A 27942-nucleotide genomic window follows, 5' to 3' on the forward strand; every position below is an offset into this window, starting at 1 on the left:
CACTGTGTGCTGATTTGTTATCGTTTGTTCATATTCTATCCTCTGTTCAAGGTTCAAGTTCAAGTTCATGTAGGTGGAGTGGCCGGTTGCTCAGTACTTGGTTTTTTACAGCTGTGTCACAAACTGGAGAACAGGAGAAGCCCCCCCCCTTTTCGGCAGGCCACTAGCTATACTTTTTGTGTTATAGTGCTGACTCTGCCTCCAGGAGAGTTAATTCATTCCTGTCTGCTCCACTCTCTGCTGACCAGAAGGACATTTCATAGTAAGTCCAACTTTCCATTCACATGATTTGGAAACTATACTTATATTAATGCAGCCTAAAATAGCATTTACCTTTTCTGCAGTCACATTGCACTGTTCGCTCATATTCAGCTTGTGATCAACAACTGTTCCAAGATCCTTCTCTCATGTAGCATTGCTGAGCCAAGTATTCCCCATCTTATGACTGTGCATTTGGTTTCATTTTTCTAGATGTAGAACTTTGCACTTAATCTCTGTTAAATTTCATGCTGCTGTTTCCAGCCCAACATTCCAGCCTATCAAGATCACTTTGAATTTTGTTTCTGTCCTCCAAGCTATTCCTTCCAATTTTATATCATCTGCAAATTTGATAAGCATTCCCAACACCTTCTCCTCTAAGTCATTAATAAAAATGTTTGAAGAGCACTAGGCCGAGGACTGAGCCCTGCGGTATCCCGCTCATTACCTCTCCCAGTTTGAGAAGAAACCATTGATAGTTATGCTGGAGATGAAACCATCTCCTCCATCAACAATGAGAATAATACACAAGGGGCTTCTGAGTGAATAATTCATATTAAAGTGTTTCTTTATGTATTAGAGGGGTGAAGACTTGTAATAGATGGGTTTTTTAAAAATAGAATCATTCAGGTAGTTCTGGGAAGTTTATACCCAAAAAGTAGCTTTCTACAACTAAGAATTTTGCTTCAGTCTGCAAATCAACATTCTGAATAAATGCTTTTAAGTATAAAAATAACACCAAGTGGGTGTTTAAAGGTTAGCAACATTTAACATGCCAGTTTATCCTACTCAGCCTGATTTGAAAGCAGAGAATCTTTAATACTATTTGTTCAAATGAGCATAGTGCTTGAACATCTATTCCAAGATCAAAAAGAAGAGAGACAGGCTCTGGTGCTAAGTGTATATTTATTGTAATGCTCTACGCATTTCAGAAATACTTTCCTTCCTCAGGAGCTAAAAACATTCAAACAAACTCAAATTAGTGTCGTGGAGACAACAGTGGTCATAAACATAAGCACATTTTTAAAGACCACATTCAATATGAATCATTTAAAAAATATTTGTTTTTTAATAATTCACAATGATACATCCCTGATCACAAACGTTAAACTGACATATTATAAAACCATAATATATGGCTTAAATTAAACAGAACCTTATAATCGCCATTACAAAGCAGCTTAAAAAACTCCTCCCCCAAGAAAAACAAGCAAACATTGCCATGTACTAACCTGTGGAGCTATATTTCCTTGGCTCTGTCAAAGCAATAACAATTCTTTACCAAAGCCCCATGCTGAATATGAATCAAACTCAAATGCTGCTGGTGTTCATACTGAGTATTTAAGTTAGCTCAGGTGTATAGTCACTGCATTTGTGAATTTTACTAATCCAGCTAGTACTTACAGTGAATAACCCGCATATACAATTGTCACAGAAGGTAAACCAATTTCCATATAGAAACTTTGTTTCTTATTTTATTTAAACTCAGAAAAATCCAAGTCCTCATTTAACCCTAGAGATCCCAAGCTGTTCAGAGAGATTATCCAAAATAACTCTCTTGCTAAGTAATCTTTCATTTCCCACAATTATTTCAGTGGCCCAGAAAGTAATATCATTTGGCTCATGTTGTTTCTCAACAAAGTGTCTGACTAACAGGGCACCCATTCTTTGGTGTCTTAGATTACAGAGATGTTCCCCAATGCTAAGTTCTAATGGTCTCGATGTCTCTCCAACGTAGATCCAATGACAGGGATAGGAGATCAGATAAATCACTTCTGCAGAGTTGCAGGTGAAAAATTCCTGGATTTGAATCTGCTTTCCAGTGTTGGGATTAACAAAGATTTTTTTCTTTTGAGTAAACTTGCAATATGTGCAGTGGCCACATGGATGGTGGCATGGGTGGTTGGCTTAGACGTATTTAAAATCATTGATTGACTATCATCTGTCACTCCTTGCATATTCTATATGGATCAACCAATCGCCGAGAGTTTTCATTCTTTTAAATGCTACCTTGGGTCAAGTCCTGAACCAAATGCCAATTGGAGCAAATATGTGTTTGGAGTCTTTCTTAGTGATTGGATTGAATGGAAGAATGCAAGCTATGTAGTTCTGCACTGTTCTTTTTTGAGGACATAACAGAGTGTCATGTTTGCAGACATTAGCTCTGTTCATAGCTGTTCTCACCACCTTAACATTGTGCTAAGGATTGGGATTCCTGGATGTAATCTAGGTTTCTTGAACAATTGCACTTTATTCTTAAGAATTAGCTATATGTAAATTATTCTTGAGATGAGAAGGATGGTAATTGTCATACTTGAGGAAAGTGTTTCTATCAGTGGGTTTGTTATAAATGGTAGTTATTAAATCTTTTGTGAATTTTTCAACTGTAATGTCCAAAAAATTGACCTGTTCAATACTAGAAGTTGTCTCAAAACTGAGATTAGAATCTTGAACGTTAATCCATTGAAACAAATCCCTCAACTCATCATTTGTGCCTCACCAAATCATGAGTATATCATCTATATATCGTAGCCATGAGATCATATTTCTACCATGTGGATTGTTGGCAAAAATAAAATGTTCAAAATGTTGCATGTATAAATTAGCAACCTCTGGAGCCATAGGGTATCCCATGGCCAACCCCTTGGTCTGCCAAAACAACTTTTTATTAAATGAAAAATAATTTCTCCGTAAAGCTGTATCGGCCAAGGAGGTCAGAAAATGAGTTACTGGATTCCGTACTTCTCGTTTCTATAAAATATCAAAAATTATTTCTAGTCTTGTGGAATACTTACATATAAAGATTTAACATTCATGGTGACCAAAATGTCTTCTGACTGAATCTTAATGGGATGTATCATTGTGAATTATTAGAAAATTGTTGAAATGTTTTTTAAATGATTCATATTGAATGTGGTCTTTAAAAATGTTATGCTTACGTGTATGACCACTGTGTTGTCTCCATGACAGTAATTTGAGTTTGAATGTTTTTAGCTCCTGAGGAAGGAAAGTATTTCCGAAAAGCATAGAGCATTGCAATAAATCTACACTTAGCACCAGAGCCTGTCTCTCTTCTTTTTGATCTTCGTTTGGTGCTTTCCCCCTTTTTGTTCTTACATCTATTCCAAGGACAAATGATGTTAAATGGCTAGTAAATCTACAAATTGGCACCAAAGAATTTGGGACCACTTTATAATGGAAAACAATGTGCGCTAGCACTAGAACAATGCTATTTTGTAGGAAGGACAAGCAGAAAGATTTTTTAAAATTTGTCTAGTTTTTTATCTCTAAAGGAGTAGGAACCTTCATCAAGAAACTAGATAACAATCTTTTCTGCTACTCTGAACTGAAGATTTGAAATAAATGTTGTAAAAGTGGCCTGCTGTTCCTTATAAACTCTGTTCAAATGAATATGAATATGTGCGTGCGCACACACAAGCATGTGTATATGTTTGCCTTCCATTGACCCCCATACCGTAGAACTGAATGTTACTGGTACGTTTGTTTCTCTTAGTCTGCTCTTGTGATTATGCGAGTGCTTACTTTTTCATCTTCTGCATTTCGTAGAAAATTTCAAATACTTTTAAAAATGGGTAGCTGATGAAGCTTGTTAGGCTGAAGTCGGGCAGCCTCCATGTTATGTTGTTGGACTACAACCTCCATTATTCCCGACCATTGGCCATGCTGACTGTGGCTGATGGGAGTTGCAGTGCTGGAACAGCCAGAGGGTATCACATTTGGCTACTCCTTATCTAAGGTAATGCAGAAAATCCAGGTGTGCATACCATTAGAATCCTACTATAAGTGGTGAGCACAAAGGAATGCTGTGTGCAGACAGGTACTAATGTGACTACCAGTGCTGAGAATATCTCAGGCATAGAACAATGTATTTCAGGGCTTAAGTGGGTCAAGTCAGGATATGTCTGGATGGCTTGATTAAATTAGATGTCAAGCAAAAAAGAAAGGGTTTTGCATTTTCCAGTGTTCGGGCACTAGCATGCATACTTGGTGAAAGTCTCTCTCATTGATCAGCATATCAACTGAGGTCAGCATATCAAAACTATTACCTTGCCTTAGTGTATCAAGATTTGCCTGATATACCACTTAGAGGAAGCATGGAGATTTCTAGTCAAGGTGCTAGGGGCATACTTAAAATGACAGTGAGCACTTTAGTAACAATTTGTTGTCAAACCAGACATATTATTTTTATCAGATTTAATACACAGGGATGGTTTACATTGGAGGATAATGTTTATTTGGGAGGATTAATGGAGTCAGCTAGAGGTCATTCAAGCTCCTAGGATTTGGTTTCATGTAAGAGGCAACTGAAGTTCAGCAAAGAGCTAAATATAAACTCTGGGAAATGAGAGAGGTTTTTTATAGAATAGGAAAATGTAATTAAATATGCCTGGGAAATTCTGCAAAACAGAAGATACCTCCATTCTGCAAAGAGCATATCTTCAGAGTAGCTTGGTTAATTATGGACCCACTAAATAAGTAGAAGTCAAACAGAGCTTTTATAATCACTGAGAAAATTCAGAGCTCTTTTAAATTTGTGTTCTATTAACTAAATCTCTTGCATGCTCAAATAAAGTCTTTCCCTTCTGATATGTCAAGGAACTTGTCATACAGGAACTATTTCCACTTTCTGTCTCTGAGCATGGTAGTGCATATCTTCATTTACCCAGTTTGGGCTAAGGTACTATATAGAAAACAAGCAGTCCCTAATGCTGCCCTGGGCTCCTACTGGGAGGAAGGGCGGGATAGAAATCAGATAATAAATAAATAAAATAATATCAGGCATTATGTTTAAGTCTCCCTCAATATTCCTGTCATATCCTGTAGTCAGTCAGTCAGTCAGTAAATCTTAACAGTAGCGTTGTTGATCGCAAGCCTAGACTTGTTGTCCTTAACACAGGCAGAGACCTCCTTGAAGCTAAGTTTTATTTATTTTTCTGAATTGCATGAATGCTATCCAGCAAGCCCATCCTAAGAAATGGTAGGAATCCATTATGTTCTCTGATAGATTTAAATTAGTCTGGTTATATTGGAAAGTGTATTTGGGAACTGTCACCTTCTATAAAATAAGTAGTATATTGTAGACATCCAACCAAATATACAGAATCACAACCTCAATAAAATCCATCAAAATAAAATGACAAGCTAAGAATTGGCAACCATAACAGGTCTTGGAGATATACCATTTCAAAAACTTTGCCATCTGATAAAGATGTTTGTTCTGCCAGAAATCCTCAAGAAGATTTCTAAAGACCAACCTAGAAACAGTCTTATAAAAGGATTTTCTAATATATTTTAGACCCCCTGATAAATCTGCAATAACAACACTTGCTCTTTTTTTTAAAGAGCCCTAGAAAATCTGCCATCCAGATACTTGGAAGATAAAACATTAATTGACACTGGCCAATAAATAAAGAAGAGCTATCTTAGGTATTGATAAAAAATAAAGGCATATAGCATTTAGAGGCGAACCATGGACCATATGTCCTGCAGGCTTACTCCTGTAGCTCTCATAAATCTTAAATGGCTTTACAAGGGAATTAGACACATTCATGGAGGATAAGGTTGTCAATGGCGAACAGGCTGGATTGCATCCAGTATAATGCATGCCATATCAGATGCATCCAGCATTGGAGGTAGTATGTACTCATGTTCTGCTTGTGGGTTTTCCATAGGCATCTATGCCTTTGTAGCAGGGCTTTTGGTCTTATCCAACAGGCTCTTCTTATGTTCTTAAGACCATTTTTTAATTTTCTGTTTTATAGTAAATTTAGCTAACTCTAAATCCAGTGACAATAAATAGAGTCAGAAACTGAAAGCACATATTTTTCCCATTAACTCTGTCTCTCAGGAGTATTGCATATTTTCTTTTCATTAGAATTCTATGGATATAGGCAATGATGTAATTCCATTGAAACTCAAGGGATTATTGAATGAAGTAATGGAATGACTCCTGTAGCATGCGTTAGGCATGCACTGCAGCAGACTAGTATCTAAAACTCATTGCAGTATCTTCTATTTTGACATGAGCTCAATTGACTGTTTAAAATGAGAGGAGTTTTGCTTAGCATTTTCATGCACCATACTTAGCACAAGCATGCTGGTCTCCAGATGCATTTAAGAAAAACTGAAGATCACAGCAGCAATCCTGCTGAGGGCTTCTTACCTGGTTGTGAAAACGAACTGGGGCTTCTTGGCATCTTCAGTTCATAACAGTTAGTCAAGATATGGTGCTTCCATTTAAAAAAATGTGTAGCAAAAGTTATTGCAAAGTGCTGGGAAATGCCATTTAGGCCAACTGTAATTTTAAAAGCAAATTTAGGTTGCGTATGAAATGCTCAGAAGATTAGGAATAACAGCAGAGGATGTTGCTTTATTCTGAGTAAGACTATTGGTCCATTTAGTTCAGTGTTGTCTACCATTGAGTGGCAGGGGCTCTCCAGAGTTTCAGATAGGTGTGTCTTCCAGCCCTCGCTGGAGATGCCAGGAATTGAATAAAGACCTTGTGCATTCAAAGCATGTGCTCTGCCACTGATCTACATCCTTCTTTAAGTTCTTTAAATTGCCCTAGTAACTGCAGCGATAGTGGCAAGAGAGCATTTCTCCATTTAATTTGCCTTGAAAATCTCCCAGCTACCATTGATAGAATGGGTATTAGTGGAAGTGACAGGCACTAATGTGTCAGCTGTTGAATTAATGCTTAGTCTCAGCAGCTAGAACAGGATAATGAATCGTTCTGCTTACTGGGGTATGATTCTTGAAAATGCTGGCCAGGAGGTTGTTTCAGTTTAATTTGCATTTAAATGTCATTGCTTCTCGGACATCCTGGTGCCAGTGTTTTTGGTTGACAGCCCTTAGCCTGCCTTCACAGTCTTTGGTTGGCTGCTTTGGAGCAATCCTGGGGCAGATGTGCTTTTTTGGGGAGTAGTGTAAACTGTAAAAGTCAGAGATGGAGATGTCATATGCCCTTCCTTCAGATATTACCTAAATGAATTTTGCAGAGACCTGTAAACTTTGCCCGTTCCCTCTGCTATTGTTTTAAGATAGTTGGTGAACACCATTCTGGTCTTGAGAATGTTTACATAACAGGGACTTCCCAGGAGGATCCCTCCACCTGTGCAGCCTCTGAGACGGGCTCCCGTCTTGGATGAAACTTTTTCAGTTTTAAATCCAGTCAGAAGGGTCTTTTTTGACTGGGGATAATTTCTTCCGGATAAGGAAGAAACGTGAGATTTCCCACACAGCTTTGTTGTGATTGTTGGAGACTGGAATTCGTCAGAATTGTCTGTGAAAGAAGGTCTTCCAGCAGCTCGGACGGATTGAGGATTTCTAGCTGGCTCAGCTGAATAAGTGACCCGTTTTTTTTTCTTTAAAGAAAAACGGACTAACAGGCAAGCATTCTCCTGTCTACGCTTATTACTTTCTTATCTATACAGCTAAAGAGATTTGTCAAAGAACCAGCAATTAAGAAAACCTGGGTGAGTCAAAACTTTCCTTCTCTTTTACTCACGGAACTAAGGGGGAAGAAAATAAAAATAGCCTATCTTTTTTTTATTGCAAAAAGCTGACATGGAAAATAGCATTATAAAGATTACAACGGATGAGGGGTTTCTGATTGGAAGAGAAAAGAAAAATCTTTTTGTTTTATAAGACTTTTGTGTAATATATGTCTGGGACTATTTTTTCTGGTCTACATTTTTTTTTGACGAATCTGCTCATTCCTTCTGCTACTAGTTATTTGGACGCTGTGAACTAAAGCTGTTTTTGCACTTCTGGGCATATAAGAGATAAGGGCTGTCTAGAGTGTGACGCCAGTTGGTTTGAAAGATTAACTCCTTTGTAACTGGATAAAGAAATAAACTGCTCTTTGCTTGGGACATTGAAAATTGAAGGAGTTTTGTTCCTTTGGTTTTAAGAATGACAATTAAGAAGATCATGGATGTACAAGAAGGGACTTTATCTTTAGACATGTTTCAGAAAATAATGAATGGGATTAAGTCAATAAAACAAGAACTGAGAAATAATAGTCAAGCGTTGAGAATTGAATTTGACGAAATGAGACAGGAGCTGAAAGAAATTCAGGATTCTATGAGAAAGGAGAATAAAGATAGATCTGGAAAACCAAAAAAGGATGAAAGAGAAATTAAAGGCAAGGTTCAAACTATGGAGATTGGATTAAATATGGACATGGAAAAAGATTTGGATTTCCTGGCTGTGATGGATCCTGGAGACAAATATTACGGTTTGGAACTCAGCGCTGTCCCTGAAGGAATTGAAGAGATTGGAGATAAAGATATTATCGGTTCAAAAAAATTCCTGGACTGGAAGGATTTGATGGAACTTGAAATGGAGAAAGTTAACAGAATTAATCCCTGTTTTGTGTCAATGGAAAAATCTTCAAGAGATGTGCTAGTGTATCATGTAAAAAAGAGGAACAGAGATGCGGCTTTGCAACAGTACTTCAGTGATACGTTCGGAATTGATGGCAAGAAAATATCTGTGATAAAGGAAATTCCTATCAGACTCTTATTATATGACTATGACAGCAAGATTATTGGGTGCGTAAAGATGGAAGATGGAACCAGTACGGATAATGGAAGAAGAGCGATTTGAAATTACTGGACTTAGTAGACTTGATGAGTTGGATTAATTGACATGTTTATCTAGAAAAAAAATTGATGGACATATATCTCAAGGATTGGAAACTTTTCTTTGACTTTTTGTGGAAGAATAAAATGATATGATGTTAATGAGATTTGTAACCAATTAAGATAACCGCTGGAGGAAGGTGATTTTATAACCTATTAAGAGACAGGCTTGTTATATATTATAGATCTATAGCTGAACTACGACAAATCGGAAGTCAATATTTTTATATATTTTTTTCTTTTTTTATTGTATTAGTTATTGATTTGTGTTTTTTCTTTTTGTATTGTTTTGGTTTTGAAAATTTGAATAAAAATTAATTGGAAAAAAAAAAGAATGTTTCCATAACTTTACCCTGTGGCTGCTAGGAGTTAGAACCTCTGATGGCTGAGCATGGCTTTCAGCTCTTCAGCGCTACCCTTTAAATGATAATGTGAAAGCTTAGCCCTGAAAATAACTTGTGTGCTGTTTTACTGGAGTATCAAGTGTCAGAAACACAACTTTTCTGCTAGCAGATGACCATGAGATAGTATTGCTGCACCACTGAAGACCTTGTTCTCCCATGGGCCATAGTGGTTTCTGATGCTACATGAGGGTATTTGGGTAACTGTTCTACTCTACTTCCTGTCGGACTTTTGGCCTTACAAGAGAGAAAGACATAGTTCAGTGGTAGAACACTCTTCCATGCAGAAGGTTCCAGGTTCAGTCCCTGGCATCTCCAGTTAAAAGAACAAGGTAGTGCAGGGATGAGGAACTTTTAGCCCTCCAGATGTTTATTATTTATTGAATGTATATCCTGCCCTTCCTCCTGAAGGAAAGCCCAGGGTGGCATGTTATTGACTCCAGCTTCCAGCACCTCTGACCATTGGCCATGCATGTTGGGGCTGATAAAATTGTAATCTGACAATGTCTGGAGGGCCACAGGTTCCCCATTCCTGCATCACAGAACTCATTCCCCCAGAATTTTTCCTAGATAAACTGTGTACATGTAAATGTGATTACAGTTTTGCTTAAAAGAGAATTGAATTATCTTAGGCCAGGGATGGGGAATCTATATCCCTTCAGATGTTATTGGACTCCAGTTCCCATCATCCCTGACTACTGGCCCTGCTGACTGGGGTTGATAGCATCACAGAGAGGATGCTGATATCTCTCAGTAATGAGGATAAGCAGTAGCAGTCAATGGGACGAAAGCGCTTAGTGGATCTCCCATTGTCTTGCCTCCCTCTCTCTCTTGGGAAGCAGCAGCCACATGGGTGTCAGGTGCCCTCCACTGCCTCATTGATTGCTACTGCCAAGGGGAGAAGCTTTTATAATTTTTATAACCTCCTGCACCTGTGTCTTTTGCAGCTGTTTGCAGGTCTTGGGGAGCAGTTCTTTGCTGCTGAGTCACTGACTCCAAACATCTGTAGCTTAGAGGAGGCAGCTCTAAGAGCTGTGTGGGTGATCCTGGCAAGCCCAAGGACTATAAGACCAGCAGTGCCGTGGGCCACTGCTGGCGAGCTAGAACCTTTGGTGTCGCCTCCTCACAGTTGTGATGAGGACAAGGGTACCACCCTGTTTCATTAGCTTTGCTGGGATTTTTTGAATGGTGTTATGATATGGTGGGTTGTCTTATTCTATGCCCATGCTTAGTGTGCTAGTAGTCCCAGGACTGGTTGTTTCCCAGATGAGAGCTGCTTGGGTGCTTGAGCAAGTTAATTTGAGGTTGTATGCTGCTTGAAAGACTATGGTGTTAAGCAGAATATACAGTGCCTTGCAAAAGTAATCAGACCCCTGACCAATGTTCTCATATTACTGAATTATAAATGGTAATTTCCCCCCAATTTTGTTCTGTATGATAGTACATTTTGAAACACTGAAACTCAGAATCAATTATTGTAAGGTGACATTGGTTTTATGTTGGGAAATGTTTGTAAGAAACATAAAAAACAAACATGTTGCTTGCCTAAGTATTCAACCCCTGTGCTGTGGAAGCACCCAATTGACACAGATGAAAGAAATTGCCCTATCAAGGACAGAATTACCTCACCATTGGCCTCCACCTGTGAACCATTAAAGTTGCTGTCACAGTGTCAGGATAAAAACTCCACTGTTGAAGGATCATTGGTCAGGTTGTGGATCCGAAGGAAAATGAAGACCCAAGAGCATTCTACAGAAGTGAGAGATAAGGTAATACAAATGCATAGATTAGGAAAAGGGGACAAACTAATATTCAAGTGTTTGGATATCCCAGTGAGCATAGTTGGATCAATAATCAGGAAATGGAAGCTGCATCACACCACCCACGCACTGCCAAGAAAAGGCCGACCCTCAAAACTCAGTGCTCAAACAAGAAGGAGACTTGTGAGAGAAGCCACAGAGAGGCCAACAATCACTTTGAAGGAGTCACAGAGTTCAGTGGCTGGGAGTGGAATAATGGTACACCAGTCAACCATATCAAGAGCTCTGCATAACACTGGCCTGTATGGGAGGGTGGCAAGAAAGAAGCCGTTACTCAAAAAGTACCATCTGAAAGCACGTCTGGAGTTTGCCAGAAATCATGAGAGTGCCCCAGCTGCGGTGTAGGAAAAGGTTTTGTGGTCAGATGAGACCAAGATAGAGCTTTTTGGTCAAAACTCAAAGCACTATGTGTGGTGCAAACCTAACAGTGCCCATGCCTCAAGACACACTATCCTTATGGTGAAATATGATGGTGGCAGCATCATGCTGTGGGGATGTTCCTCATCAGCAGGGACTGGGCATCTTGTTAAAATTGAAGGAAGCATGGATGGAGCAAAAAACAGGGAAATACTGCAAGAGAACCTGCTTCAGTCCACTAAAAAACTGAAGCTTGGGAGGAAAATCACTTTTCAGCAGGACAGTTATCCCAAGCACAAGTCAAAGCAACACTGGAGTGGCTCAAGAACAAAAAGGTGAATGCCCTACAATGGCCTAGTCAAAGTCCTGATCTCAGTTCCATTGAGAATGTGTGGCGCTCTTGAAAATTGTGGTCCACAAGTGGCGTCCAATCAACCTGGAGCGAATCTGCCAAGAAGAGTGGGCCAAAATCCCTCTGACACTGTGTGCAAAGCTGGTACATACCTACCCCCAAAGACGCAGCGAAAGGTGGCTCTACGAAATATTAATGTGTTGGGTTTGAATACTTATGCAAGCAAGATGTTTCAGTTTTTTATATTTCTTACAATCATTTCCCAACATAAAACCAATGTCACCTTACAATAATTGATTTTGAGTTTCAGTGTTTCAAGATAAAATATCATACAGAATGAAATTACAATGTACCATCTGTAATTCAGTGAGAGTATTGGTCAGGGGTCTGATTACTTTTGAAAGGCGCTGTAAATAATAAACAATATCTGGAGGGCATCAGGTTTCCCATTGTGGCAGAAGCAGGTGATAAGAAAGATCCCTCCTTGAGGCCCTGGAGAGCTTCTACCAGTCAGAGTAGCTTGGTATAAGGTAGCATTCATGTATTTATACTTTTCAGGCAGAGAGCAGTTTAACCTTCAGCAATTAGGCAGCCGTTGTCAAAAGTGTGAATTAGGCAAGACCTTTGATGTGTTTGGGAAATAAGAACATATTTATTTTGTAAGGTTGGGTGTGTGCATTTTTGTGCATGGTTTTGTTCTGTGATAAATGCATAGCATTCATTTGCTATGCTTTCCATGCATGTTTAGAATGACAAAAAATGTTAAAACCATGGGATTAAAAAAAAATTACATAGGAGTTGACTTTTATTTATTTGTTAGTTTATTTATTAAATTTCTGTCCCACCCTTCCTCCCAGTAGGAGCCCAGAGTGGCAAACAAAAACACTATACAACATCATAAAAACAGACTTTAAAATATATTAAAATAAAATATCTTTAAAAACATGCCAAAACAAAACATCTTTTAAAACATCTTTTTTTTAAAAAAGCTTTAAAAACATCTTACAAAGTAATTCCAACACAGACATAGACTGGGATAAGGTCTCTGCGTAAAAGGCTTGTTGAAAGAGGAAGGTCTTCAGTAGGTGCCAAAAAGGTAACAGAGATGGTGCCTGTCTAATATTTAAGGGGAGGGAATTCCAAAGGGTAGGTGCCACTACACTAAAGGTCTGCTTCCTATGTTGTGTAGAACGGACCTCCTAATAAGATGGTAGCTACAGGAGGTCCTCACCTACAGATCGCAGTGATCGACTGGGTATATAAGGGGTAAGACGGTCTTTCAGCTATCCTGGTCCCAAGTTATATAGCGCTTTGTACACCAAAACTAGAACCTTGAACTTAGCCCGGTAGCTAATGGGCAGCCAGTGCTGCCAGCACACTTCTAGTGTGACCCATGTCCTAACCTTATGAGAGTAATGAGGATTAAGGGTTGCCAAATGAAATGTCATTATGAAATATGGGTGTAACACAGGCATTCCCAGGCTGCGGTCCATGGATCACCAGTGGTCTGTGAGCTTCATTCAGGTGGTCTCTGGCATGTCCACATTAAATATTCATGTTGATTTTTAATTGTATTTGTATTGCTTCTTTAATCTCTTAAATAGTATTTAATTGTATTACAATTTGAATTCTGTGGAATGCAGATACACTAGAGTAGAATATCAGAAACAAAAATAAAAATGCACTTGAAAATAATACAGCATGTAGCACAGCACATTACAGTTGCTGTAACAGACAGAAAAATCATGCACAAAGACCATGAGCAATTTTCAAGTGGTCCATGGGGAAAAAATTTTTGGGACCACTGGTCTAACACAAATAGTCAGTGATTTCAGGTATGTCTGACTTGTGGTTTCCAACACATATATATATGAGCTCAATTTGAAAGAAGTTCTTAGCACCTGCTTCCTCTTGTTGGATATCATCACAACATTTCAAGTTTGGATACTAAAATCATCTCTCATTTATTGGAAATCTAGACTGTATTTCTGCCTTATCTGTTTATTTTTTCAAAAGCCAGCTTCTAGTCACCACTCAAGATAGAAACTGATCTACTTCATAATCAGTTGTGACATTCCATCCTATAGAGGAGAATGAGTGAGTATAAGCACAGGTCAAGTCTGTTACAGTAACAGGTCAGGTAAACTTCTGCACTATGGAGATTAAAGATCCAAGATTGCTTTTCTTTAAGGAAATATTAGTATCTGACTTAAAGGTCAATCATGCCTGATGAAAATGTCACTTTTTGATAAATTGTGTAATTGGAAGGAAGAATAGAGGAATGGTGGCATTTGGAGTCAATACAAGACAAGGTATTAACTTTTGGGGAAATGAAACTCTGAGACCTCCTGTTGTTTTGACTCCATTTATGGTGCCCTCAAATTTTCTAATAATCAGCGTGCTTTTCGTTTGACAGATAAGACGACACCTGCTGTTGGCATTATGCACATTGTATAAATATTTAAAATTACTCATTGTATTCCATTGCTGAGCTCATTATGCTTTGAATGCAACATGGCATTAACGTATGAAATCATAAGACTTCTCAGTAATGACACTAATCCAGCTGTTACCTGTGATTGAAAACTATATGTATCTTGACTCTTTTCTCCCCCACTTTTTTTACAGGTATTCTGCAGCTACTTAACACTTTATGATTGAAAAGTATATGCATCTTAACTCCTCTCCCCCACCCCCTTTTTTTTTTTACAGGTATTCAGAAAAACTTTAGTGAAAATGTTTGAAGCGCACGAGCTGGACTGTGTCTTTCTTGAGACAAACTTAAGCATAAAGAAGCGCTATCACATGGTATATGAATGTGTCCCTCTCCCAAAGGAAATGGGTGATATGGCTCCCATATACTTCAAGGTATCTATGAAATATTTCTTTCTTTTTTTATTGAACCTAAAGCACTGTTCAACCTTGTGTCCCCAGGTGATGTTGGACTACAACTCCAATCATCCCTAGATGGCATGGTCAGTGGTCAGGGATGATGGGAGTTGTAGTCCATCAACATCTGGGGACCAAAGGTTGAAGAACACTGAACTAAAGTGAACCATGCAATGCTCAAAAACATAAGTTGAGTCCATAAAAAACATCAAGTTAATTTATTCTCCAAGTGAAACTACTAAGCTGAAGTTTCCTAAAGTATCTGTTTGAGCAAAGCTGGAAGTACAGGAAGTGGGCTTCTGGAGGAAGCAGATAAAATTGTCCCCCTTGAGACATATAAATCCTGCTGTGCAGACTGCATAGTCCACTATGGTCTCCCAGTTTACAGTGTGGACAGGCAGCAAAAGGCAAGGATGGATTTAGGTGGAAGTTACCAGCCTACATGGACTGTGTGGGTTTGATGTGTAATTCTTTTTTCCAGTGGCTGAGCAGGCAGGTGTGCCCTAAGAATAAGTTGTTTTCATTGGGGCTATTTTGAACACAACTTCCCCTCATTGCAGTATATGGAGACAATGGGGCTGGGCTCCAGCCTTGTACATTTCCTGCTTGCTCTTCAGGAATGAAAGTGAACTCTCAACCTAAGCAATCACATATCTGATCTCACCTGATCTGTAGTGAGGGGAGCAGGAAGGGGCAGGCAGAGAAGAGGAAAAAGGAAGTGATGTAGCTTAGTGGTAAAGCAGACGTTTTGCATGCAAAAGATCCCTGGTTCCGTCTTTGCATCTTCTGGGAGTGACACCTGTCTGAAATCCTGGAGAGCCGCTGCCAGTCAGTATAGACAATTCTGAGATGGATGGGCCAATGATCTGACTCTGTAAGGCAGCTTCTGTGATTGCGTTACATGTAGAGAGAGAGAGAGTGTGGTCTGTAATATACAAACACACCTCCCCCAGTGCCTCATCAAAATGGAGTTCCTTAGTGTTTGCTCTCCAAATTATGTGAATGTTCGTCTCTTTTGGGAACATAGTTTATATTTGGAACCATTTAAATAGCATGTAGTAGTAGTAATGATTTAAAATATAGTTGTCATAATTAATTAAAATTGATCACAACAGAAATGTGACATTTTGAGACTTTACCATAGATTTGTCTTACGCACAAAAAGGGCAAATGGAACGTAATTAATTCTCAGACCTATTAAAGGCCTGTAGCCTTTTTAATTCTGTAAACTGAAAGTTCTCATTTCAAGGTAATTTGTATCAGAATAAAGTTAGACTGCAGTTCTGGAGCTATAAAAATAAAAAGTGAAAGGTACTGAATAAAATTAGTATAAAATCAGTCTTCATTATACATTAATGCATGTAAATTGAATTCTGCAAATTGCAAAAATGTCACCAAGTTAATGTCTTACATTATAAAATTAATATGCATTCTTGAAATTGTAGTCTTCTACCTGCTTTTTTAAAAATTACAAATGAAGTTCTACTTTATGACACAGGGCATCATTCTGGGAGTGTTTTATATATTTTTGCAATATTTTTTCAGAAAGCTATAATGGAGTCCGATGAAGAATGGTCCATGAATAAAAAGCTGATTGATATATCTTCAAAAGATATTCGTAAGTCGGTATGTATTGAAGCTTGTCCCTTATAATGCAAAGCTCATTTTGTACATGTGAGCAGTTAAAATCTGGCTCAAGTCTTGTTTTTTTTAAAAAAAAGATTCAGAAGAGTAAATGGAGAAAGTGTTGTTTATGGGCCAGGTGAGATTTTAATTAAGTGACCAAATATACTTGCAATGATGCTGGTACAAAGATTTTGTGCTGGAGTTCTGAAAGTTAACACGGATAAACTGGTGTCAGTAAGGTAAACCTGCCAGTTTTTCAAGGCACTAGCTCTTGTGGCAGAGGGTTCCATTTTAATGTTTCAGCTCAGATACCAAAATGCAGGCTGCAGTTCTAAACGCACTTGCTAGGGTATACACCTCATTGACTCGTTAGGACATACTTTGGAATAAACATGTATAGATATCCATTGAATGGCTTGCCATTACATAGGGATGTCTTGCAGAAATTGTTGTTTTTGCTTGGAGTTAATGCAGCCTCCTTTTCAACCAACAAGATGGTTTATGTCCTCTTTAAGGGCTGTGATATGAGGGGGCTAGGGACAACATTCTGAAATCTACAGGCATCGTGTCACAAAGATGGCTGCTGAATATGGTCTGTCATGCAAATATGCTGCTGGGAGTTGTAGCTACTGTTTGTTTTGCTTTTGCTCCCTGTTTTCTTTGTATTTCATGGTATTCAGGGCAACTGATTGAAGGTCTTCCAAAATAAGTCTCCTGATAAGGAAGAGGAAAGGAGCTGTGCAAGGAGGTTTTGAAAGCTCTTTGCAGTCCTCTCCGAGCTTTTCCTGTGCATGGAAAGATGATCTCAGGTGGGTAACTAATTCCACCTAGCGGTTGAAGGCAGAAAGAGTGCTGTTTGATTTTGCAGTGTCTTCCCGCTCACCCTGACTACTTGCAACAGTTCTCTTTTTGCCTTCAGCAAAGATGGTTGATTCTGCTCTCTGCTTATCTTTGGTGAAGGCCTGTATTTGTTTCTTTCTCTGTTTCCTTGTTCTTAGTGTTGTTTTGACCTGTGTTTGGTCAGTGTAATTCCCTTTAGTTAAAAAACAACAACCATTCCCGGTCCTCCTTTCCCTCCTGCGGGGAATAAACACCTTCAATTTCTTGCAGTTGACTCTGAGGGCTTGTGCTGTCAGCCGGCTTCATTGCCCCCCACATCTCCAGAGCGGCTTCAGCGTCTCCGTCTCACCAGGTGCCCAAGTGCTTCTGCTGCCCACTGCCTGCCACTTGCCCCTGTAAATCAGGCAGAGCCAGTTTCCTCACCCATGGGGAAGGCAACTGTTAAATCAGCAATTCCCGCCAAGAAATCTAAACTGCTACCGATCCGGCTTCAGCACCATTGCCGATTACCTCAGCCTGTCAAATGGCAGCAGCCGCCATTATGCATAATCCGTCAGCAGGGGCAGTTCCTGCCCGCCCCTCCACCAGCAGGCAGGAGGTTGCTGAGGCGATTTTAGTGGCGGGCATGGTGGCTTCAGGGGACGCAATCTCCATTACCTTGCGACCCTCCGACTTGGATTCCACCTCAAGGATGAATAGGCAGGAACAGGGAAGCATTGAAGAAGGTGGCACTGGGGGAGGTTCCATAACAGAAAGTTCTCACAGCACCACACGTAGATCTCGGAGAGACCAGGAACCTCTGTCAGATGAGGGAGGGGGACGATTAGCTATCCCTAGGAACCATCTTTTCCACATGGTCTTCTCCTGAGGACTTTTTGGTGTTTCAGGATAGGCCCATATCAAAGCCACTCCTACAGGAGATGCAGGTTGCACGTTCAGCACAGGTTACACATGCAGGGTGGGTTGTTTGGTCAGCCACACCTGCAGCTTTGGAAAGTCACCCTACCTGCTGTTATGAGCAGCCTATACAGTTACAGTTTGTGACACAGATACTGCAGCAACTGAAAGAACACCTGAGGGACACTCTGTTGGTAGACCTAGCTAGGGACCTGTCATCATCCTCTTCCATGCCTTATGGGGCTACTCAAGGAGCTTCTCTGCAGCAATGGCAAGCTGGTATGTGCGTATCTACTCAACAGCACCAAGCTGATCCTAATGGGGGTTACATCTTTACCCCTACCTCACGAGTAAACGTGCACTAATCTTTCCAGGTCATTGGTCCCAGCTCTACCCAGGACATGACAGTCGCAGCAACCTGCTCAAACTCTGTCATCTTCCATTGTGTGGGTACCGCTTAATCGTTTATCACTGGATCCCCACTCCATTGCCTGGGGTAGGCACGCTTATTTGTCAGAAGATCACATAGTAGATCTGGACAATGAGTTAATTGTTCTGGAGAAAGAGGAGTGGAGTGGAGACTCTGAATCTGAAGAGGTCTCCACTGACCGGATTTTTCAGGAGGCTCACTTTCTTCCCCTGTTGTGTTGGCTATGGAAGCACTGAGTCTGAATCCTTCAGAGGACTCACCAGCCCCCTTAGCCTCCAGGGTAGCTGCAGTGTGTCCAGACCCAAAACCCAAGTTTAAGGGTCCTTAAACTAGCTTCATTACTCCCAAATGTGATTAAATCCGAGTTTGATGTTCCCTTGCAATTCAGTAAGTCAGTACCTGCAGCAAATAAATACTATATGCTTGAGCAGTACATTATGGATCAACTAAAATTTCCTCTTATGGATGCCCCTATAGTGAGCTTGCTGAATCTGTCCTTGAAACAAAGGGACTTGGGACACTCATCTTAAAGATGCAAGGAGCACAAAATGGATCAGGGTCTCAGAAGAATTCATGATGCTAGTGCCTTATCAATCCGGGTGGCAGCGGCTCCTTCAGTATTCCCTTCTCTGCTTGGAAGGCTTAATGGATGGTCCACAGTAGGACCCGGCTAGAGTTTGTAAGTCTTTACTAAAAGTCTCCTGAGCCGTAACTTTCATAGCAGATGCAGCCATGGATGCCATGCAATTTTCTGCAAGGTCATTGGTGTTTTTTTACCAGGAGGATCCTGTGGTTGTGTCACTGGGAAGCTGACCCTACTGCTAGCTACAATTTGGCTTCTGAGTCCTATGTGCGGGGCAAGTTGTTCAGAGACGCTGCTCTGGCAGGAGTCCTAGAGTCAAAAGAAGAAGTCAATGCCATCTACTGGGAAAAGAGAGGATAGAAGATCCTTTCATAGAACCTTTCATTCCTACCAAGCTGCTCAGCCCTTTCGAAGCTCCAGACAGTCTGGGAGAGCAAAGGATGATCGGTCCAACCACCTATTCTGGAACAGGCAACGCAATCCTGTCAAGGGCCAGCAGCAGTTCTCTAACAAGTTTGGATTTGGTTCTCAATTGTGGGGAAATAAACACCAGTTCTGACACCAGCACTGCACCAGTGGGAGATAATCTTCAATTGTTCTCTCATTGATAGAGGGAGATTTCATTGGATTGATGGGTCCTACAGACCCTGCAACATGGACTTCATCTGGGGTTCACCTCTCTGCCACTGAGGTTCATACCATCCCCCTTATGTACATCTCCGGACAGGAGGGCCAGGGTTCAGGAGACCATCATACATCTTTTGCAAATTGCGCCTATAGAGGCAGTGTTCTAGGGGAGAAGTTTTCTGGAAATTATTCAATCTTTTTTACAGTCTCAAAAGAAGATGGCTCCTAGAGGGCAGTATTCAACCTGAAAGTCTGAACGAGTCGTCTCTTACAGCAAATTTTGCATGGAAACCTTAATGTTGATCAGAAGCCCTTAGACGGGGATTTCCTGACCTCCATCAACTTAAAGGACAGACACTACTTGTGGGGGAAGGACCACTTCCAGTACAGGGCCATGCCCTTTGGTCTGTTGTTTGCCACTCCCCAGGGTATTCACAAAGATTGTGGTTACCCTGGTGGCGTACCTCAGAATGCAAGGGATTCATTTATCTAGATGATCTCTTAATTTGGTTCCCAATGCTACAGAAGCCATGGGACTATCTGCACATGACTCTAGCTTGCCTGAAAGATCATGGATTTCATGACATGGATTTCCATGCCAAGATCCACTTATCACCATCTCATTGCATTGTTCACTTGGGAGCTACAATAGACTCAGAACTAGGAGTCAGCATTGTCACAGGATAGAATAAGAAAGATACCATCAGTGATACTATCCATTCTTACTCTTCAGTGGGTAGACCTCATGCAGCTGGCAGTGGCTCTCAGTCTGATGGTCTCAACATTTCAAACTACCCCCTGGGCAACACACCATTCTTGTCCCCTTCAGTGGGCACTGCTACCATTTTAGAATGACATAGCCGCCAGGCAACACTCTTAGGAGGCGGTTTGCCAGTCCCTCCTGTGGTGGATATATGGGCCCAATCTACAGAAGGCTGTTCCTATTCAAGATCCACCATGGCCACTCATTATGTTAGATGCCAGCCTGACGGGCTGGGGAGCCATATGCAAGGGACAGATGGTCTAGGGGGTCTAGTCAATAGAGGAGTCTTTACTCTTCATCAATCTCCTGGAGCTCCGAGCAATTTGTGTGGCATTGAGGCATTTCGCCACATCAAGACTTTTGAGGGCAGTGATTGTCAAAACAGACAATGTGACCACCAAAGCACATGTGAATCGTCAAGGAGGCATGCACTGGTTCACCTTCAGTGGGAAGCCTCACAACTCTTCCAGTGGACAGAGCTCCATTTGGAGTCACTCCTGGCAGAATATATGAAAGGGGGAGGACAATGCACAAGCAGATTGGCTGAGTCAGGAACAAGACCATCAAGGAGGATGGAAGCCGGATCCATTAGTCTCTCAGGAGATTACTGCCCACTTTGGAAGGGTCAAAGTGGATCTATTTGCCACTCATCTCAACTGTCAGGTAAAAAGGTTCTTCTCCCAATATGCGGTACTGACAGTGAAGGAGATAGATGCTCTTATGTCTTCATGGCTCACAGGTTGCCTGTTTGCCTTTCCTCCAGTTTCAGTCATTCCCAGGGTTCTTCAGAAGATCTGAGAGGGCAACAGTTCTACTGGTAGCTCCATTTTGTCCGTGGGGACCCTGGTTCTCAGAACTCCTTGATCTGTCAGTCGCACCACCTTGGGAAATTCCTCTCAGAAAAGATCTGTCACAAGGACAACTCCACCATCCCAATCCAGGGTGGTTGGCTCTTCATGTATGGAAGTTGAGAGGTGATGTTTGTTGAGAAATGGCATTCCATCACCAGTGGTGGATACCATGATGGCTTCTCAATATCCCTCCACTGTACAGATTTATGAGGGTACATGGAAGGGTTTTTCCACTTGGTTACAGAAGAAGAAGCTAGTTCCTAGGAAAGCGGGCCTCAGTGACGTCTTGGCCTCCTACAAGATGCTCTGTCCTTGGGACAGACCCAATACCTTGAGACGTCAGGTTTCAGCCCTGTCAGCAATTCTGTCAAAATCTTTGAAGAAACTACTTGAATCCCATCCTTTCGTTAAGTGTTTTCTGCATGGAGCCACAATATTTGCTCTGCCTATTCAGCATCACTATCCAACTTGGAACTTACACAAGATGTTAACTGCCCTCCAAAAAAACTCCTTTAAGCCACTCAGTACAGTCTCTCTTTGTCTTCTTTCATTTAAAGTTGTTTCTTGTGGTTATCACCTCTGCTTAGAGAATGTCTGAGCTGAATACTCTGTCGATAAACGTTGCTGTGTGTTTCATAAGAATAGGGCCATTCTCTGTGCTATCCCTTCTTTTTGTCCTAAAGTGATTTCTACCTTTCACTGTCAGCAGGAACTCGTCTTACCTTCTTTTTGCCCTTCCCTGGTTCATCCCACAGAGAAGGCATGGCGTTCTCTGGATGTGCAGAGGGCCCTAAAAGTTTATCTATCTAGAACAAAGCTTTTCCACCAAACAGATAACCTGTTTGTTTCTTTTCACCCAGCTTCATTAGGGAAGAAATTTTCCACCTCAACTCTGGCTAGGTGGATTAAAGCATGTATTGCCCTGGTGTATACGTCCTTGAATTTGACTCCACCTTCCAAAATAGTGGCGCATTCCACCAGGCAGTAGCCATGTCAGCTGTCTTTTCCCTCAGTGCTCCTCTTCAGGAAATCTGCAAAGCAGCAACACGGGCTAGTCTTAACACTTTTGTCAAACATTACAAAATAAATGCTTATGCATCAGCCGAGGCTGCCTTCAGGAGGAGAGTGCTACAGCACATTCTCCCAGGACAATAGCATTGTATAGCTCAGCTCGTTTCCCACCCTACGTGGGTTAGCTTTGGTATGTCCCACCTGAGATCATCTTTCCATGAACAGGAGAAGAGACATTTGGTCTTACAGTGAGATGGTCTTCTCTGTACATGTCAAGATGATCTTAAGGCCACTCCCTATGGGGTGCTGGGCTGCCAACATTGATCCTGTTTTCCTTTTATTAGCAGAGAATTGTGAATTCTGTTCTGTTTTTGATCTCTTTGGTTGCTCCTATGTACATTTACTCATCTAGTTGGCTTGTCATCAAAGAACTGTTGCAAGTAGTCAGGTAGAACGGGAAGACCCTGTAAAATCAAACAGCACTCTTTCTGCCTTCAACCGCTAGGTGGAGCTAGTTATCCACCTGATATCATCTTGATGTGCACAGAGAAGACCATTTCACGGTAAGTCCAAATGTCTCTTCTCCTTTGCTCCTCCAACAAGAAGGGAGGGGGATCACAAAGGGCTTTCCTGAGGTTCCCTTTTCAACCTCTGATGCCATAGTTTGAAAGGAGGAGGGTAGGGCAGGCTTTGCAAGCCTCCCTGCACTTCCCCTTTCAACCTCCAATGTAGGAGTTCGAAAAGAGGCGCACAGGGAGATTTTGAAAGCCCTGTGTGATCTTCCCCCCTTCTCCTTTGCACTTGTGGGTTCAAGGGTACAAAGGAGAAGGGGGGAGGGTCGCAAAGGGCTTTCCCCCCTGTAAGTGTCACCAGTTGAAACAGGGAATGCAGGGCGGGCTTTGCAAACCTTCCTGTGCTCCCCTTTTCAACCTCCAATGTTGGGATTTTGACAGGTGGGCAGGGCAACCCACCTGTCAATCATGTGATGCCATAATAATGGCATGTAATTGACAGGTGGGTTGACTTGCCCACCTGTCCAGGTTAGCCCAAGAGGTAGTACCAGATAAAGAGCTGGCCCACAGAGCTAAAAAAAGGTCCCTCTCCCTTGGCTTACAGACATGTGTTTGCCCTTCACTGTCTTATTTGTTATGTACTGCTATCAAATGGCAAACTTATTTGAAAATAGTATGAAGTGACTTTGACTTTCTAAACCATGAGCAAGGTCTAACTTTTTGGAGCTAGTACTTTGCTGTGTTCTCTAAAACAGTGATTCCCAATCTTTTTACCCCCATGGAACACTTGAAAGTTGCTGAGTGTCTTAGTGGACCACTGAATGATTTTTTTGTCTGTTATAGAAATTGTGCTGTCCTAGATGCTGTGTGATTTTTAATTGTATTTTTATTGCTGCTTTTATTTTGTGTATATTGTTGTATTACAATTTGAATTCAATGTAATTAAAATTGTAACACAATAAAATATAAGAAATTAAAGAAGCAAAAAATTGTGGAATTGTGAGAGTCAGCCTGAGTATCTTTTTGAAGCGTTGTAAGCCCTGCCTGTGTGAGAGTGTGTTGCATTTTGCTTTATCTGTCCCTAGTCTCCAAGATATGTCTAAACAAGCTAGCCATTAGTTTTTAGCATTTTGAAGGCCTGGCATCAACAGTGTTTCTTTGCATGAACTAACTAATGCCCTATCCTGTTTAGGTTCCAAAAGGTTTGCCCTACTTCTCCGTAGACTTTGGCCTACAAGGAGGCTTTGCTCATGTCATTGAAGATCAACACAAGTTCCCCTTTTATTTTGGAAAGGTATTGAAATCTACAGTATTATTCAACGGAGCTGGTGCAGATCTTCCTGCATGCACTATACTGAGAAGCTCCCTACATATATTAGCAAAACTGAATACATATGGCAGTTTTATGACTGTGTGCTTTAGAACTTCCCAAGGGGATGAGTAATGCTAGTTATATCTGGGATTGAGTTGTGTAATTAGCCATTTTGCATGATGTTGAGACCATACCATTCGATGCATAAGTTGAATAACTGTTTGCCTGAAGGGTAGAGAGCTACGTACTTTTTTTTTAGCAGGATCAATACTGTGTGTAGAAAGACTCAATAATGGATTTAGGGAATAACTTAATCTTCTTCTTCCCCCCCCCCAATAGAATTATTATGTGTAGATTTGCAGGGCATGGGACTGTTCTGTTTAAATCTCATGCTCCACATATTCCTTAAGGGGAGTAGTTTGCACAGTGCAAAGTACTCCTTAAGGGGAGTAGTTTGCACAGTCTTATACTCATGTGGGTGAGTCACCTGTTCTGAAAATGCAATGTTAGAATTATTCTCTCCCCGCACCCCCCTCCCAAATTGTACTTTCCAGTCCTTGTTCAAACAGGTGTGGGTTTTCAAGGTTAATTAAGAGCAGTAATATTCTTCTCTGTCTGTCCTACTTTGAAAGGAAATAATAGGTGGCATGTTGGATTTGGAGCCCAGGCTTTGGAGAAAAGGACTGCGGGAAAGCTTTGAGGACCAGAGGAAGAAGGTGTTGCATTTTGCTCAAATGTGGAAACCATACGATTTCACCAAAAACAAAGAATGAAGATATAGAGAATATTTCGACACATGCAGTAGCTGCCAACAGACCATTAAGATCCATAAAATTTGATTTATTTATTCATAATGCCTTAAATTTCCTGTTCAATGTGTACATTTTTAAAAAATGCTTTTAATAATAATCTGTTTTAATCATGCTCTTTGGGACATGCTGTCCAAGGGACACTGTTTCCACTTAAAAAGAAATTGATTTATTGACATTTAAACATAAACGAGAGAAAATATTTCTCAAACTGGCTAAAAGGCGTTAAAGATTACTTAGGCAAATACCTTTCTCAACTGTCTTGGGAAGAAGGGATGCCAGTTCTCTCAGGAAGAGAGAAAGTGACTAGGAAAAGAAAGAATTGAGTTTGGCAGGAGGTTTGAGACATATCTTTTTATAGCAAATATATGATTTACTCCCCTGCTGAAGTGGACCAGCGAGTAACATGAGAGTTCTTCGGAGAGGCTACAAAGTAAAGATTTGGAAAGGGTAAAGCATGAATGGTGTCCTATGTAAAGTAAGGGAGTTTCTGCATAATAACTGGATTAATATTTCAAATGGCAGGGTGGAGTGGGGGAATCCCAAGGAAGGTACATAGATGGTTCACAATCCTGTGTGTGATAGGATTTCAGACACTGGAAATTGAAAACACACATGCAAATAGACTGCTTTAAATGGGATGAGGAAAACCTTAGGAGAAAATGGAACTATTTAAGCAAACATCAAAGTATAAGATACTTTTGTCACATAGACACTCATTATTCCTGTTCTCTTGATGGAACTGCCTCCACAGATTGTGTCAAAATATGGATTTGTTTATGGTTTTACCTATAACAGGTTCCCTTTCCTGTGCAGTAGAAGGGCCTGATCAAATCTGAGGGGTTGAAGGAAAGTTCACAAGAATTTAAGCTGGGATGGGGAAATTTCTTGGAGAAGTCACACCACTACCTGAAGCTGAATTACTCTTGTGAGCCAGAGCACATTGGTAATTCCACTACAGCTGTCATTCGTGTACATTGCACAAAAACTACTACTTCAAGCTTCTTGGGGTTCACAGAATTGGAACAGCTACTTTGAAAATGCCCAGTCCCTAAACTAGCCATCTGTGTAATGATTTTTTAAATTTTTATTTCATGCAGAATGATACATGGAGCCAAGTACCAGGGTTTAAATAGTTGACATTAGGGTTAGCCAACATGGTGCCCTCTAGATGTTGCTGACTACAACATAAATCATACCTGACCATTAACCATGCTGGCTGAGACTAATGGAAGCTTGAGTCCACCTGGAGGGCACCATGTCGGCTACCCCTGGATTATACGGAAGCACCTATTGTCTTGGAGCCCAAGCCTGCAGGTGACCCAGCAGACAACATAGCTGTTGGTTTCAGGGATCTGACCCTATGAAGAGTAGACCTCTCCTATCTTAAGTGAAGATAAGCAGTGTCTGAGGGTTTACTAGACATCCTTTTTTTCAGTCTATCTGGTAAGAGTGGGAGCCTTCAAGATGAATCTCCCACAAGTCAAAAACATGTCTAGAGGATAAAGATGAGGAAGAACTTGGAAACCATGTCCTATGAGGAATGTTGAAAGCATTGGATATGTTTAGCCCAGAGAAGAAGCAATTAAGAGGTGATACGATAGACATCTTCACAGATTTGAAGTGCTGTCACGTAAATGATGTGATAATAGAAACTTGTTTTCTGTTGTCCCAAAGGGTAGGATCAGACCCTATGGGGTCAAATTACAAGAAAGGCTATTTCAACATTTGGAGGAACTTCCTGATGGTGCAAACTGTTTGAGAGTAGAACAGACTGCCTTGGAAGATTATGGGTTTCCATCAATAGAGGTTTTTAAGGAGATGCTGGATGGCCACCATCAGAGATGGTGCAGCAATGGATTTCTTGCATCAGAAGAGTTGGATGAGATTACCTTTGAGGTTCCTTCCTGTTCTAAGCCTAAATTCTCAGTTGACCATATGCACCATGGGATAATGTCAAGATCTTTGTCCTTGTCATAGATAAACTGTTTTTGTAAATAAAGCTTTTTCACCAAATACTAAAAGTAAGCTTTCTTTGGTGTCTGAATGTTCCCTCCTTGGCTGTGTCTGCATTAAATGATCATCTGGGCTCAAATACAGTTGAACATTCAATTATATTAATTTCACCCACTATATGTTGGCTGAGTTCTGTCTTTCTGATAGCTCAGTGTGTGTTTCCAAGGTTAAAGGAAATAAGTATCTTTTTCAAATAACTTGTTTTTGTTTGCTTTGTTGATTAATAGCAAGTAAATTGTATTTATATTATGAGCATATTATAATATGCACTATACTAGGAAGTCCCCGACTGCCACTAAGGGGCAAAGGTCCTGTCAAAGTAAGCAGAAGCTTCCCTTGTTATACAGTACTGGGAATGGCTTGGCCCTAACCAGTCAAGAGCCCAGAATTTCCAGCGGATATGCACAGCTGAAACATTGCCCTTGAGGGTATTTGGGATTTTTTAAAAAAATTGGCAAGTGTCAGAAACTGGTCAGGCAAAAAGAGGCGGCTCTTCAGACATTTGAGCAATTAGTTGTTCTACGCACCAAGGGAAAGAAGCTACATATATTCCCAAAGTTATAGTGTTCATTGCTACTTCTGCAGCCTCCTAAGGAGAGACATATAATCTTTCACTTCATTCCCTTCCCAATCGTTGGCTCTAAGAAGCTCCTGCACACAGCGTGCTTGGTCCCTTGAGAGATGGCATGAAGTCTTACCTTAAGGCTTTCAATTAACATATTAAGCTGGCTTGCCTGAAGTCAGAACTAGGAGGCCTGTGTTGTATACTCCAGCACGAGTTCTCTGGCAAAGAGATGTTTTTCTCAATCCAGTTTCTGGTGATCTTTTTTCTTAACTGGAGGTACTGCTGATGTTTGAATCCAACACTTGCATGCAAGGCCATGTGTTGTACCACTGTGCTGTGGCCTCCACTTTTAGTGGA

The 27942-nt window shown here is 40.7% G+C and overlaps 1 protein-coding gene across 5 annotated transcripts in view; it reads left to right on the forward strand.

The window, feature by feature from the left end:
• Window positions 1-27079, forward strand: part of CWF19L2 (CWF19 like cell cycle control factor 2) — a 133417-nt gene extending 106338 nt beyond the window's left edge. For 3 of the 5 annotated variants that reach the window (XM_061628682.1, XM_061628686.1, XM_061628687.1), the window contains 4 exons: window positions 14567-14722; window positions 16289-16369; window positions 24076-24177; window positions 24828-27078. In XM_061628682.1, the coding sequence (XP_061484666.1) occupies window positions 14567-14722; window positions 16289-16369; window positions 24076-24177; window positions 24828-24968 (480 nt within the window). In that variant the 3' untranslated portion in view covers window positions 24969-27078. Of the gene's footprint in view, window positions 1-14566; window positions 14723-16288; window positions 16370-24075; window positions 24178-24827 lie in introns of all 5 variants that reach the window. The other 2 variants (XM_061628684.1, XM_061628683.1) reach the window with 2 other exon arrangements.
• The last annotated feature ends 863 nt before the right edge of the window (window positions 27080-27942 follow it).

Source organism: Rhineura floridana, chromosome 5 (assembly GCF_030035675.1).
Source record: "Rhineura floridana isolate rRhiFlo1 chromosome 5, rRhiFlo1.hap2, whole genome shotgun sequence".
NCBI classification, from domain to species: domain Eukaryota; kingdom Metazoa; phylum Chordata; class Lepidosauria; order Squamata; family Rhineuridae; genus Rhineura; species Rhineura floridana.